At 41.1% G+C, this 15,394-nt stretch overlaps 1 protein-coding gene and 1 long non-coding RNA gene across 6 annotated transcripts in view; both read left to right on the top strand.

The window, feature by feature from the left end:
• The window catches only part of LOC107266432 (katanin p80 WD40 repeat-containing subunit B1), a 7,601-nt gene extending 4,673 nt beyond the window's left edge, over positions 1-2,928 (top strand). For all 4 annotated transcript variants that reach the window (XM_025083623.1, XM_015736906.2, XM_015736907.2 and 1 more), the window contains 2 exons: positions 1,976-2,095; positions 2,194-2,928. In XM_025083623.1, coding sequence (XP_024939391.1) covers positions 1,976-2,095; positions 2,194-2,326 — 253 coding nt within the window. In that variant the 3' untranslated portion in view covers positions 2,327-2,928. The remainder of the gene's footprint in view (positions 1-1,975; positions 2,096-2,193) is intronic.
• A 5,022-nt stretch (positions 2,929-7,950) lies between these two features.
• LOC107266361 lies at positions 7,951-15,394 on the top strand. 2 transcript variants are annotated; one of them, XR_003059331.1, is made up of 8 exons: positions 7,951-8,481; positions 9,155-9,587; positions 9,728-9,849; positions 13,535-13,727; positions 13,804-13,891; positions 14,042-14,250; positions 14,319-14,553; positions 15,148-15,394. It is a non-coding gene; the product is annotated as an uncharacterized LOC107266361 (long non-coding RNA). The 2 variants fall into 2 exon arrangements; XR_003059330.1 differs by lacking the exons at positions 14,042-14,250; positions 14,319-14,553; positions 15,148-15,394 and having other exon boundaries at positions 7,953-8,481; positions 13,804-13,989.

Below are 15,394 nucleotides of genomic sequence, written 5' to 3'. Positions count from 1 at the left end.
GGGGGGGGGGGGGGGGGTTAAAAGGGTGTAGAACTGCCAACCCTATTCCACTCGATGGAGAAGCGCGCGTTTGCATACTCTAACGTTCCTGTCTATGGGAATGGCTAATTCGTATTCGTATGGCGTGTGCGGCCTGAGCTTGACGAAGGAGGGTCGCGAAAATTAGCCAAGACAATGGAAGACAGTGACAGATGCAAATTCGAACCCTGCGAATCCTTTTCGCTAACGTTGGTATTGTTCGTTTCGATTGAAATTTGAAGAGGCACCGCATATGTCAGTCACACTTCCTTTCATTTTTATTATTCGTATATAAAAATGGATATGCTTATACAAAGCCCTGTGAACGTAACATATGAGTTCGCTAAGATTCTAGGTACAGAACATAGGTCAGTCATATGCATTTACGGATATGTATATAAATATTTTACATACGCTTAGATCATGACTCCTGATAAGCTGTTAATTAAGATAACGGATAATTTCCTCTGAAAAATTGTTCAGTTCCACCAAGTAAAACTATTTTGTGAATCGATAGCACCTAGCTGAATGCCTTAAGCATGGTCTTGTAATTTTCTTCCTGTAATATATTTTTTCTCGTTCCCTTTTTTTTTTTGTCACTCCGTTGTCTTGCCGTTCCACTTGAATCGACACCGTCACGCATTTTCCCAACGAAGGAGAACGCGTCGAATCACAAACGTTTCGTAGAACACACCTTCAGTATCCTCCCTTCTCGATTGTTTAATTAGTAACGTCCAGTGACTTATAAGAGGGCTACAATACCTCTACGTCCGGCCTCGGTTCCGACGGGATCAGCCAGCCTGAAAATTAGACTTTAACCGGCCGCTTAGGCTTGCTAGGCTTCTATACGTTTTTTAACATGCGCCACGTTTTACGTTATACGTATGCTCTCTCAGTGTCATAAAAGTGAATTCGACTAATTATTAGCCGCTTGGCAGCTGTTCTCGGTAGTTTCGCTCTCTCATTCTCTCTCTCTACTTCACATTCTCCTTCTTCATTCGCTCTGACCAGCCCGAAATCTCGCAGCCGTTGCCCGGCCATTTTATTTTATTTTTTTTACACTCCATAAGCGACCCATCCCTACCGTCGCCTACCTAATCCCTCGTTAGTGATTATACTAATTGATACATTGGTTACATAGAGACATGTATATATATAAAATATGCTAGAATGTCCGATCATTATTTGCCCACTAGGCAAGAAGGGTTGAATATTTAAGTTCGCGTTAAATTGTTGCGTAAACAGGAGAACATGCCATACGGGAGTCGTACACAGGGAGTTTGCATAACTACTACTCGACGTTTTCACGGCTCGTTCTCCACGCGTAGCTGTCGTGAGAAAAAAAAATGAGACGTCCGATCAATGCGAATGAGAATGTCGCGTGACGCGTGGCTCGAATAAATCCAGGGTTGGGGGAGACTGCGACGGACTGAGGTTGCTGCACCTTTGCTAAGGTTCCTTCTGTAATTGGATAATCTGAAACCATTTGAGCGAGGAATAAGGATATCTCAGACTTACAAAAATGTTCTTATTTACCATTTTTTATTTACCGCTCAAATTTAAGGTGTACGTCATTTTCCAACCTTGACCTTGGACATGCTTATATATGAATATATATGTAACCCAGATCACGGTTTACAGAGGCGTGCATTCATGACCCATACCGATTCGTCATACCGATTCCAACTAGGCCGATCTGGCTGGCAACCCTTTGCCAGCATGACGAATCATGCCGTGGCTCGCGTGCCTCGTTATTTATTAGCCGATCGGTCGATTAGTGTAACGCGTGACGCGGAACGTTATAGCCTCCTACTGTGATCTGCTTGCCAACCGTGGTTATCCAAGGCTATTCCAAACGATGGATGGATGGATACAAGATAGACGGACAGCCGTAGAATCCCAAAGCCGACACATAGGTACTAGGACTGGTATAAAAATGTCTCTTTATAAATTGCAGGTACGTTACTGTGGGATGTTCTGCCCTGAGATTGATATTACGTAACTTCGCACCGGTCATTAAATCCAACGTGGAAGCGCCATTACATACGATTGGGGTAGACGTATCGCGCGAGGAACGGTAAGCAATCTTTTTTTCGGTTTACTATTACTTTGGTACAGCATCCTTATCTCGGTTACTCTTATCATTGTACTTCATTGTTTTTTTTTTTTTTTTAGGTATCACAAATGTCTGTCTTGCTACGAGAAGCTGGGGACGATACGAACTTTGCTGCTGAAGAAACAATCATCTCCTGGAAAACTTGGTGCTGGTTTCCGTGAGCTTGGTGTTCTTATCCGGACGCTTGATTAGTATTTGGCGAGGTCGATAACCTGAACACTTGCCCTGATTACTCTTCCTTCTCGACGCTCTTCTTATCCTATTGATTTCTGGGTGAAGATGAAGTGGAGAGCAGCGATATGGAGACGCATGGCTCCTTTGCTTGATATCAGTCGTGATTGGTATCTTTAGATACATCCTGAATGATTGATTGGCGGATGTTGATACTTTAATCATCGCTCTGTCGCATGCCATAAATTAAAGAAAGGCCGTTACCGTTGTGCACGACTTCCACACGGTGGACCAGGCCTAAGGAAGCTCATATAAGAGTAGATATTGAGATGACACGATTAAGATGATAAAACTTGTGTGACTGTAAGCCTCCGTAATTTTGATTGCATTCACGTCTTTCGCTCAAAGATTATTTAATCGGTCGTGTATGAGAGACCCCGAAAGCTCCTGATAAGGGAAACAGTTATCACGCGATCGTTCTAACCTAATTAACGAAAGGATAATAACAATTACCAAGTATCTAGAGAGCGTACGGTTCTTTATCTTTTTTAGCCTTTACGAAAGAATTGTATTTTTGCAAAAACCAGTGCGTTTGTTTATTAAATAAAATGTCCTAACCGTAACACTTTCATGTATGATATTGCGAGTTTGCGACATGCTTATCGACATATGTATACTGAAGGAATCTACTTATGGGACGACACCTGGGTGTCTTTCTGCGTAGGATACTAGAAATAGAAACTGTGCTTGGGGAGGAAGTATTATGTATACATCTGAATTAACTGCAGGTGTATGATCAGAAAGTAATTATCGTCCTTATCCTCATGTTTTTGTCTCTTAGGCCATTCGTTTCGATCCTTGACCCTTGTGTCTTCGCATCCAAATCGCTGTCGCATAATCGAATACAATATGTATCCATTGTCTCGTTATATCCTAATAATTTTCATCTTTTGCTTTGTTCTCTGCTTTTAATTTATACAAATGTACTTAACAAAGATCGTACAGTGCCTTGGTGTCACTCTTTGACTTTATGAGGAAAGATCCTCTACTACGTCCGTCCAATGTATTTTTCTAAAATGAACGAGAGTTGTGAGTGTATTTTTTAATGGCGGCTCCATCTCATGTGTACATTGTTATTCGCACCAATTCGTACCACCTCAACGAGGATTTCCCGTAAGAATCAAATGGGTGCTTTATTTGCCGGTGGTGCGTTTAAGCTGAATAACCCAGTAACCGTGTACGCGATTACTTAGCATCATTGTATCACCTGAAGATGGTTCTACCATGGGAATTAATAAACATCAAATGTATAGCAGCATCTTCAGGTGGTTACAATAGTCTGAATAACCGTGTATTTATGTGTATACATATCAAGAGATATGCTCCAAGGATATTTCTGTAAATATTTGTGAAACTGTCCCGAGAGTCCCTGGTATCCTGCTATTTTGTATTTCCTCTTGCCTTTACGTTGTTATTCAATTTTACTGCTGTTTTTACTCTCTCGGTCTTTGTCTGAGGATTAAAATACGTACATGAAAGTTTAAAGATTATCGAGGGATAAACTGTGTGATTCCAGTAGAATATAGCGGGATTGAAGGGATTCTCTTAGTATCATAAAACGCTTAGCGCGTTAAAACCTGCCTAGGAAACAATGTTTCGAGTTATTAGATGAAAATTTTTTGAAAAATTTTTTGGACATGCTCGACTTGAGTGCAATGATAATTCGATACGCTTTGAGGACTGTGAGCCCTTCGATTATTTTCAATGGATAAAAATGTACTAATGATAATGACACAAATAATAATAATTTTTCCTTATCAATACTCGAATGTTCTTATACCACTAATAATATTAGTTTTAGTAAACCAGGTACGGATTAATCATTCTCATCTCGTCATGTATCCCTCAGAAGGTTTGAAGTTTTCTGAAATTAATGGCAAAACCATTTACGGAACTCGGGTGAGATCGGATCCTGTTTTTTCTGGTGATCGAGAGATCGGATTTTCTTGCTCCGGTCAGGACCGATCGAGCGCCACGCTTTGTTGCGCGTAACGCAATTTACTGCGTGACCCGCCACCGATTTCTATGGAACGAAAACTTCGTCTCCGTGAGTCGATCGGACCTAAATCGAGCGTACTTCCGCTCTGTGATTTCGCTATCCCTGTCACGATAGCAATTTGAACGATTCCCGATATTTCCTCGTTTTAGAAAATACCTCAGGGACAATGAAAATAGTAAGAAAAAAAAATTATAAATCCGACAAAGTCGTCGGTCAATCGTTCGTCATCCATCAAACGATTTTCTATCGGTCTCCACGGAGGGAATAAAAAGATAGAGGGGATCAGATTAGTTTATCATTATTTGCATCGGTTACCCCACGCTCATTTACATCGACAAGCCTTTTTCGCTCGCTAGGCACCCACATTTACTATTTTCATAAAAAAACAGTTTACTGTGAGACCCACGTTAAGGAGACTTCTGACGTCTCGTAGCCACGTGAGTAAAATGCCAACGAGAGTCGTAAATAATAAGTTTTTGACAAAGATTTTTTCCCAAAACGGAGTTCCGACTTTAACCGTTAACTATACACGTGCGGTCTCAAAGACCTCACCAATTTTATGTTTAGCCTTCCTGTCGAATTTCTCTCTACGTAAATTTGCAATGAATTAACAAAAAACCTACTAGATAATTATTACTTGATACTTGGTCATTGAATTCATTTAAACTAAAAGCACAGCGATGTAAAACTCCATATTTGAGCTATTCTTTGTAATGGCCTCACAATCCAGTTCCGCAGATTGAGGTCTCACAGACCTCGTCTTGTAAAATATGTTTCTAACGTCAGACCTGTGTAGTTAAGGGTTAAAACTACGACAAATTTCGGGTTGGTCAGTTGGATTCTCTTAATATTTGATTAATTATTACGAAAACCATGTCAAAATAATTGTTGATATTGCAGAACGGGTCCTGAACATGTAAGAAATACGTCCTAGTATATTCTGAGCATAGGGTAGATGTACCATTTTTGGTCACTTTATTACTGTATGCGGGCATCAAATTGATCCAGTTGTGGCCTTATTCATTCCGTATAAATGAACGCAATGGTCACGAACAGGACGAAGCTGCTTTAATCGGCAGAAATACATTTTTAAACAATGAAATATTGTAAATTTTCCTATCAAATTTCTTTTACGAATACTTTATCTAATACTTTTAGAATTAATTCAAAAATTTAATAGATTAATACAAAAAATAAGTAAAAGCTTTGACAAGTGTGGCCAAAAAAGGTACAATGGCCATCGGTATATTTAACCTATGCAGAAAATATTTCTATGTTTACTAGAAATAAAATCGCAGTACACTCTGAGACTATCTGGCACAGTATATGAATATACAGTACAATGTATGAAATACCGAATTTTCAAAACTAAAACGATAAACCCATGTAATATGGCACAAAGCAGTTATTCGCGGCTAATCCGTGAAATATCGCGACCGTTTAAAACGGTAACGTTGCCGCGTGTCGGGTGTTTGCACCGAGATTACGTATTCATTGGATTAAGGTACGATAGTGTATAGTAAGCAAGGGGGTGGCAACCCTTCCTAGATAATACCCGAGTCTACCCCAGGGCTGTATACTCAGCATCAATTTTATTCTGAACACCTAACCTCCAAAATACTTAGCATTAATCATTATATATAATTCCGACTACTATCGCTACAACAGTAGTTCTAGAAGTATCTATTGTATTTTCCACATCTATACTACAGAAGCCCAATGGGAAAAAGCTTGTCTACCTGCCTCCAGAGTGAACATATCCAGCACGTCAGGTTGTCAGGTAAAACGAGAATAAACGGCCGTGCGATTTTCTGCCCTGCAAAACTTCTCAGTTACTTCTATACCGACTGGGTAGGTACGTCCGGCGTGGATCGTTCACTGTTGTGACGGAGATAAGTTAAGCCCCTTCTTGTCGCCACCTCGAGCGACGAAAATGCTGTTTTCTCACAAAACTCGAGGACAATACCACCGACGACAAGGTCCTTTAGCCGGTAAGCGGATTATCCTTGTGTCAGGCTTGGCGAGGATCGCCGACGTAAGAGAAACCGATACGTATATAACCTAAATAACGTGTATAGTATAAGAAGAAGAAGAAGAAGACGAGTACAGGTTATAGGATAGATTAGACCGTTTCGCATCCGCAAGTTTCTTTGTCGAGTAATGCTCAAAGAAGTTCTCTCTCTTTCTCTCCCTGGCGCTTACTCGCATTTGTACATTTTTTTTTCGTCCAGTCTTGTCGCTGCTCTTAAACGCTTATTCTATCTCTTCATCTTCTCTGATTTTCTATCGGGTTCTCTCAGAGAGTTCCCTGCGAATATATTTGACAGGACAAAATCTTAGAAGAGAAAATAGGTACAAAAATTTATAAGAACTTTGAAAGCGGGATAATGTTTTTTTTTTATTTATTTATTTATTTTAAAATAGGAAAACAAAATTATAAGAACTTTGAAAGCGGCATAATGGCTTTTTATTTATTTTTATTTTTATTATTATAGAAAATGGCGATGATAACAGCGGCGGACACTCATGGCTTGCCATAAATTACACCAAGATACATTGTTCAAGTATGACAGAGTACAAAGGGGTGCGTCTTCAATGAGAACACGCGATACGTGTGCGCCTGAATCGCGCAAACACGAAGGCCTCCTCCTAGGAGAAGATGAAAGGGGTCTGACGTCCGGTTCGTTGTCATGTAAATTCCTTAAAGAGCCTAAATGAGAGAAATAAGGACCAAGAGAAGCGATAAAATTCTATACGAGAATAAGAGAGATGAAAGAAAAGTGGAGTTGCTGGTAATTTCGTTGGAATCAAAGAGCGTCACGTGATCCTGATCATAAGGGAGCAAAAGAATGAGGGGTTGTTCCTATACGGCAAAGAGGATTGGCTAATAATATCGAAAAATTCGCTAGCCGTGCGACAGTTACCCTGATATGTCAGCTATCGGATTGGCTAATTATAAGAAGGGGTGCGCTAGGTTGCTGGGCGTGCTCGCAACCCGATTGGCTAATGTCCCCTACGTAGGGGTGAGTCTCCCTAAGTTCCGGGAGGGTCGCTACCCTCCTTGGTGTATCGTGTGACAGTAGCAGGGTGGGGAATAAATGCAACGGGCTTCGGATGGGCGCGTAAAGGCACCCTTTGCAAAGAGGGTGAAACTTCATCGGCATTGGGGGAGGACAAAGAGTGCTCTCCATGGGATTTGCAGTTGATCGATACAAGGAGATCTTGCGCTTGAGCATACAATTATTGCCGTAGGGCGGCAGAGTGAAGAGGGGACTCTAAATCTGTTTCCGAACTAAAAAGGAATAAAATAAAAACATAAACATATATATCATCAAAATCGACAGACTAGTTTCCCATAACGGATACATAGTATATACATATATGTATGTATCTATAGTACAGTGCATTGAATCCATATCCGGCTAAAAGCCTCTGTGGTTTTGGTATAAGATTCCCTCACGAAAAGTATTGGTTTCTCCAGGAGAAGAGAAGTAACTCTATGAGAATTATCATCCAATTGTGGCAATCCTTGACATTACATATAGTACATGATTACCAAGAGCGGAAATACCTGTTCAATAAATATATTACCGAGAAGGAGAAAAAAAGAAAAAAGTAAAGGAAGTGAAATAGTCGGTACTCCAAAATTTCTCGTCCAACGACATGCACCCGTTTGCTACGTTATACGAGGACTGAAGTTGTCTCTCTGTGGTCTTTGTAACATCCCGTCACGAAGAGGATCGGTTATCTTGCCTAAAAGTTAAGTTCCTTGAGTCTTTTCGGCCCGGAAGCTACAGGCGAATTGCTCTCCAATTGCTCCGATCCTTGACATTGCAGGATGCAGGATAATGCGGCGGGGTCACGCACGCGCCAGATGGACACTGAACTACCCTGACTGACTGTCTGTCTGAGTGACTGCCTGCCACGGAGGAGTCTTCGCGATCCAGCTGGTGGTTCGTCTGGTACCCCAAGCTATCCAGATACACTTTAAAGAACCATTTTAAAGAACTAATTATCCTCTACTGATACATCCGTTTTAATAGGAATTAATAGTTATCTTCTCACAGGGAGAAAAGTTTTTTTCAAGTGGTGACCCAAAAACATGCGAAAATGTAAGGTAAGCTGGCGGAATGTCTTTTATTATTTGAAAAAGTTTTAAGAACTATGCAAAAGATTGGTAAAAATATTGAACATGTGATATAAGTTTTGTAAATGCTGAATATTTGCTTTGATTGATTGGTATCGTGCAGATTAATACATTCTGACTTTGGACACTGAATCAAAAAATGATTATTGTCATAATATACCTGTGACTTATTGTCATATAGCATTCGAAACGTTCCAATGGCTCTAATAGTATGTTTAAATTTTTAATATTTTGTTCCAATGTTCAAAAAATTGGTAACATACATTTATGCTATCAAACGCGATAATTCTAACACAGTCACAAATACTGGAAACAAATTAAAGTATTTACAATTATTTGTATACGAGTATAACAAAAAAATTAGCATGTTCATTCTACTTTTTAAACTTTCGACTGTTCGCCTGCCTGAAGTCAGGCACAATAATAGAATAGAAATCAGCAGCACATAGAGCTGCAAAGTTATATTGGTACTACATATAATATATGTATACCTCCAACTGAGATGTGTTCCTCAATTAACATTTTTTTAGCTGTTAATTCATATAAAAATTTGTATCATCCAAGAATCTATTATGTGAATATTCTCCTTGACAAAGAAGAAAGGTTCGATCGAATAATAATTTTTGTTTTATTTCTATATAAGGTACGCATGAAATACGTACTAACCAAGATGAGACCTTGCGTGTGCGCTGGGATAGGGTTACCCTATCGATATCGAATTATACGCTGTCTTGAATTGATACCTTCAAAAAAAGTGATGCGGTCTAGTCTAGTGCCAGAGGATACCAGTAGAGAAATAAAGAGAGGCAGAATAGCTGATAAAGGCCGTGTCACGCAGAAGGATAGACGAAGAAGATCAAGAAGAGTAAAAAGGGAGAATGATCAGGTAACATCCGAGTAATTCGTACCCTGAGCAAAAGGAGGAGACTGACCACGCGAGCTGTAGTAGATTTTGCCTTGCATCTGGAAGAAGAAGCCTTTTGTGCGGTTTGCATTTGCAAAGGGATGATTGGCATAAGACAGCTACTGTCTTTTTGGAGGTTAGGTACGAAGACTTTGGTATTTACAGGGTCAAAGTAAGCATAAAATTTAAAGTGAACAAGCGTACTGCTAATAGTGTATAGGGTGCTTGGAACTTTTGTATTTCCATCTTTTGTAACGGTTTAATTTAACAAAATGGCGGTGTTCTTAACAATTTCAAACGTGTGTCCTACAGGATTTGTCAGTGCCAGAACGACTGAATGATACACCACTTGAATGATACTCAATATGGTTGTTTGGTAAATATAAAGCATCTAAGGGCGTGACGGAAGCTGAGTATTAAGAAACGTTAAACTCGTAAGTTTTCCTCGAACGATCAAGAGAAACTGTTTACCCCAGGAGCACGGGTCGCGTCAAAATAAACATCTGCGTGCCGTATCCTTACTAGCTCGAGGACCTGGGAGGACCTTCGAGGACCCTGAGGAAGAAGGAGGTCCTCGAAGGGTCAGCCTGTGCAAACACAATTGAGAAATAAAGGGGAGCAGCAGGACTTCCGGTCCATCTAAGAATTTCAACAAACTGACTTACTTCATTAGACTTCTTAACAATCGCTGATTCTGCCTGTAGTACAGTTATATGAGCATCCAATCTTGAGATCTGCTATAGGATATATTGACAATTATGAAAAAGTTTCGTCAGTAGTATAGCCTTGACAATGAAAGTAGCCGAAAGTCAGACTTTTGACCCTTTGAATGCAGCACGAATAGTAATTGAGATGTGCGTACGTAACAGCTGATTAAGCAGTACAAAAGGTTATTCATAGACGTGTACAAAGGTACGGCGTGTGGCAAAGACAATGGAGCAGCGATGCACAAAGACGGCATCGCGTTGATTAAAATAAGAATTAGAGAATTAAAGGACGTGCTCTAATTGTCGGAGCGACGGCGTTATCCACCTTCTGTCGTCACTCGCGAGCTCCTGAACGTCAAGCTTCGTTACTGCCTCTTTGAAATCGCACCCTGACTCCGGGCCACTTTCCTCTTTACGATCATACCAGGCTCCTAATAACACAATAAAACAGGACCGGACAGTTAGGTTCTTGGGTCTTACCTAGGATACGTTTTATTGAGAGAAAGTTTACGAGACTCCTAGCCATGCCATGATTTTTCCGTTGTGCAGTTTGTCAACTTGTAGAGAATTGCCGGGCTTTTAAAACTTAAAATATCCGAGTCATGCAAATGACTGCGCGTACCGGGTGCGTTTTATGATCTGAAATCATCCTTCTGCTTCTTTGTATCTTTCCCCTCATTGGAAACAGGGACAAAACGTTAATATCCTAGAACGAGGAGTTAATAGACGTGAAGAGTATCGCCGTGCGTGATGTCGTTGGTAATATATCGACGTAACAAGGTTATAACGCGATAGAGTGTACATGTAAAGGGGGGGAGCTAACACGGGGTTAGGTACCCTTTCGGACCCTTTGGTACCCTTTGGAAGAGAGGCCAGGCCGCCAAGCAGTAGGAAACAGGCGCGCAAACGTGACGAGGACAAATTATCGGACTCCCTCGCCTCGTACGAGCCCTTCTTCTTTTCAAGTTCATGATGGATGGTTGCACCAGGTGATGCACCCTCTACTAGGCACTATGTCCGCCCCCTCCCCCCGCCCCCCGAACGCTAAATTCTCTCTCGTACTCACTGGTCCTCCTCAGTTCAGCGTTGATGCCGACCTCTCGCCCTCCTTATTTCATTCCACTTCCATTCGGTCTGGTACCGTGGTATTTTCTTTTTTTCTCTTTTTTTTATTGTCCACGTAGACGATGACTCGTGCCTACCATTCTATTGTCTTCCATTCGTTCTGCTTACTGGGCGGTTCCTGAAAAGATCATCGTCACCTAGAGCCAAAAGAAATAGCAACGAAGAAACCGTCACCATATCCGCGAACGAACCGGTATATACCAAGAGATTCTGTGCATAAAGAGATTAAAAGATATGGAGTGACTTCTGGATGGAAGAGACAGAAAAAAAAGATGGAAACCGGTTGTTATTTACGAGAAGCTGTACGGACAGCAGGAGCGTCAGAAGGGCTGGTCTAGTCTAGAATATGTAAGAGATAAAAAAGAAACTAGAAGTAGACGTTAAAGTTTCAATCGAAAATAGCCGGGATTCCATTGCCGTGGAGTTCCTGGGAGATGGAGCTGATGTCGTAGAAAACAGGCGACGTTTCCCGCAATGAAAGAGGTGATCCCATAGTCAGTGAGCGCCAGACATCAGAGGCGACGGGAAGGCAAACAAACATGTGCGCACATACGTTCTTTTATTATCGACAAAGCTCTGTTTTATTGCGATGAGCTGTTTGGCTTTCGTAGGGAGGTCGGGGACGTCCGGGAGTATTAGATGCCTCGAGAACGGGATGAGCGCACGGGAGGATGGCGCCCCCGTGAGCTTTGACGAGTGCCGACACGAGAATCTCGTCCATCCCGTCTTTTGCTCGGGTCGTTAATGCGCATAAATAGTACGCAGAGAGACTGCGCACGCGTATACAGTCTACATAATTTTATAAAAGTTTAAATGTGCGGTCGGAGTTCACTGATGTCTACGTCTCCGTCGCTACGTGATACTATCGCCACCCGGCGGCACGTGAAAGAACTAAAAATGAAGAAATAAAACGAGCTGGAATAATGGGGGGACCCTTTCGCTAGTAGGTACACGTATACTCGTAGGATTGGCAATATCATGAAATTACCATTCCCATTATCATACCGATTGAGACTCGCCACTAGCTAGAGGCGGTCAGTTTGTACGATTTTCTGATGGGCTGACCGGCGGCATTTTAACATCTCTCTGAGCGGAATGGACCTTTATCACGCCCTCTCGTGTGCCCCCCTGCAACATCAGAAAAGGTCGAGATGAGAGGGAACCGCGTGTAGCTCTTTTCTTTCTTTTAACAATTTTGTATTCCACCTCGGACGTTGCGTTACTCTTATGGGTGTGTCGCATCTCGACGCAGCTGCATCCGTCATTATTGTTTCGTAATTGATAGAAAAAGCTCGCGACAGGAGACCGCACTCCCCTATAATTCGATCATAAACCCCTTGACGCCTGACAATGTTGACATTTGGTTATTTTCACTTCACGCTGTGCATCGCTTCCGAGTGCTGCTCTTGCCGATCTCAAGCTTTCATTTTGACGCGCCCTTATTTTCAACCCTTCGACCACCCGCGGACTCACAAATCCCTCTGCTCACCTAACTTCTTTACTTTTTACCAACCTACCTACCTCTACCAGTGCTACCTTGCTACCGGTCCACGTATGTCAAGCAATAAAGAATTGATTTGGACTATTAGTATCTAATAAGAATCAGAAACGACTGATACCACTTTTTTTTATTTTTTTTTTAACTATCACGTACAAGAACTCGTAAAAAAGATCAGTCGTATTTCGCATAGAGCTTCGAACGTCTCGCCCTAATGGAATATGATGTCAAAGCAGGCTACGTCAGAAGTGCGTTGTAAATCTCGATGAATTATCGTTTGTTAAACGACTGTGAAATTAGCGGTTGCCGTACCCGCATCTCCAAGGCGCATCGTAACTGTCTTCTAGGTGCTAAATTTTGCACAGGACTCCACTATCATTTTTTTAAATCGTAAAACAGAGTAAAGAAATGGTCGTCCACCTTTTTCTCTTCCTCCTCTTGTTCTGCGACTGCTTTTTAGTAGCACCTCCAACTATTAGAAATTTTCATTCGAATTCCTATATTTCAAGTTTCTTGTACGACATTTTCAAAGTCCCAAGCAAAAGTCACCATCCGTTCAGTCTTCAGGTATTTTCTGATGAATGACTCTACATGAGTCCCATTGTATCTTTGATCCTTTTCATCAGCCTGTTACACTGTAGAAGTCTCAGTGATTTTTATAAGAAAAAAAATTTCTAAAGATCAAGCCTGGTCAGATATTATTTATACCATCTAGAATCAGTATCGAAGCCGGCATACAAATTCTCATGTACTTTATACTCCTAGGACATTTCTATTTTATGTAACTAGTTGCAAAAGGCATGGAGAAGATGAATGTGAAGAAAAAGAAGAAATATACAAAAAGGATATATACATATATATACACATCAAGGATTTCCTAGAAGGTCGTTAGGTGTTCACAAGGTCTTAGTTCAGCCATTCCAAGAGGATCCGGTCGATGCGTCAACGTTACGTTTCAATCTCGACGCAAAGAGTGCAGCAGGTAGCATTTCTATAATACCATTTACACCTTGAAAATGTCTGGGACGGTCCCGTTCATTGTACTTTGTATATTGTAGGCATATCTACAGTGCCCATTGACGTACCGACTTCCCATCACGCCAACCATCCATGCGAGACTCTCACAAGCGTACTAGCCTCTACCCTGTAAGGCAAAAATAAAAATTGGCACAGGATCCATGAGTTGCGAAAAAAAAAATTATAATAAATATACAATACCACTTAAAAATTATAATAAATATCGAATTCAGCGAATATACTAGAAAAGTATAAATAAACTCTTATTTACTGTTTCAGGGAAAGACAATGAAAAAAGTATAATAAAAGATCTAAGAGATATTTAGAGTATCATTGACAAAAGTCTCTGCCGGGATTTATTTGAAAATTGAATAACATCAATAGCCGTCATGAAGTTTCTCTCTTTGAGCGGAACGGAAGCGGAACGGATGAGAGTAACAGAGAGCATTCTCTCTTTCCGCTTTTGGAGCACGGTCTCGAAGTGCCAGGTAAATTTTGGGCAATTTCCCGAAAAAGTGCGCAAGCGAGCCAACGGATCCGTCAAACTTTTGAGAAGAGATCCGACGTACTGACAATAGGTTAAAGGAATATCCTCTTATGCGCGCGAATTACACGGCTGGTCACACCCGAATGGCTATCAATCACTTTCCTGAGCCGTTGCTGCCGCTTGGTAACCGATATTCCTACATTCCAATATATCTGTATTGGAATACAGCGAAATGGCTACTATGCGAATGACGTACCATTGCCGAGGTCGAGAGTCCAGAGACCCGTGGCCAGCAGCTCTGGAGGTTATTATAGAAAATTTTTAAGTGTGCAAAAAGGTGCTTGAGATCAGATCAGGCACATCACTATTTCTCCTTCTAACTGTCTGCAAACAGGATAGCGTTACAAATTCCTTGAAAGAGCCACGCATATATATGAATTCAATAGCTCATATTGGAGAGGGTGGATACCGAATTGGAGATGTTAGGATACAGGCCGGGCACCTAGGTAGCCAGGAACGCGTCGCGTCATGCGTTGGCAGGGGAATCAGTGGATTTAGTTGTATTGAATGCTGTCTCGTTTCTTCTAAAAAAACTTAGAGAATGAATATGAAGGCTAATCCGACGCCCATTGATAGAGACGCTTCTGTATATTTATATACACGTCTCCTTAGCTTTTACATGTCTCTTATACCTTTCTTATAACGTTGATCTTGTTGTGCTATGAGATCCAGCTTGCGATTTAGGGATGTGCTTGCTTATCCTAGGTTATGTTACGCTGATCTGTACGATTCCGTAAGCTTGTTTTTGTGCAATCCAATCTATTAGTAGACCTGCCAAGCCGATGAAACTTTGCTGAGAAAAAGTTTGCTGCTCTATAGATTTCCCTAATATTTTCAGAGCGCTAAACATATACCTATAGCACTCAATGTACTTAAGTGCCTTCAAAGAACGCCGCCATACTTGAAAACTATTACAGCTTAACGATTACGTTATCTTTAACCATCATTGATCGTTATCCAATCCTCCTGCAATGGATACCCCTCCTACAGTCTTGAATGGGCATCCTTTATTGAGGTATTGCCATTATTTTTCTCTTTTTTTACATCACTTTGGCACTTTCAAAGACATTATATTCATAGTAATG

The sequence above is a fragment of the Cephus cinctus genome, unplaced genomic scaffold (genome assembly GCF_000341935.2).
Source record: "Cephus cinctus unplaced genomic scaffold, Ccin1 Ccin1_scaffold0310, whole genome shotgun sequence".
NCBI lineage: Eukaryota > Metazoa > Arthropoda > Insecta > Hymenoptera > Cephidae > Cephus > Cephus cinctus.
The sequence above is the reverse complement of the archived record's forward strand: the minus strand, read 5'-3'. Positions and strand labels throughout refer to the sequence as shown.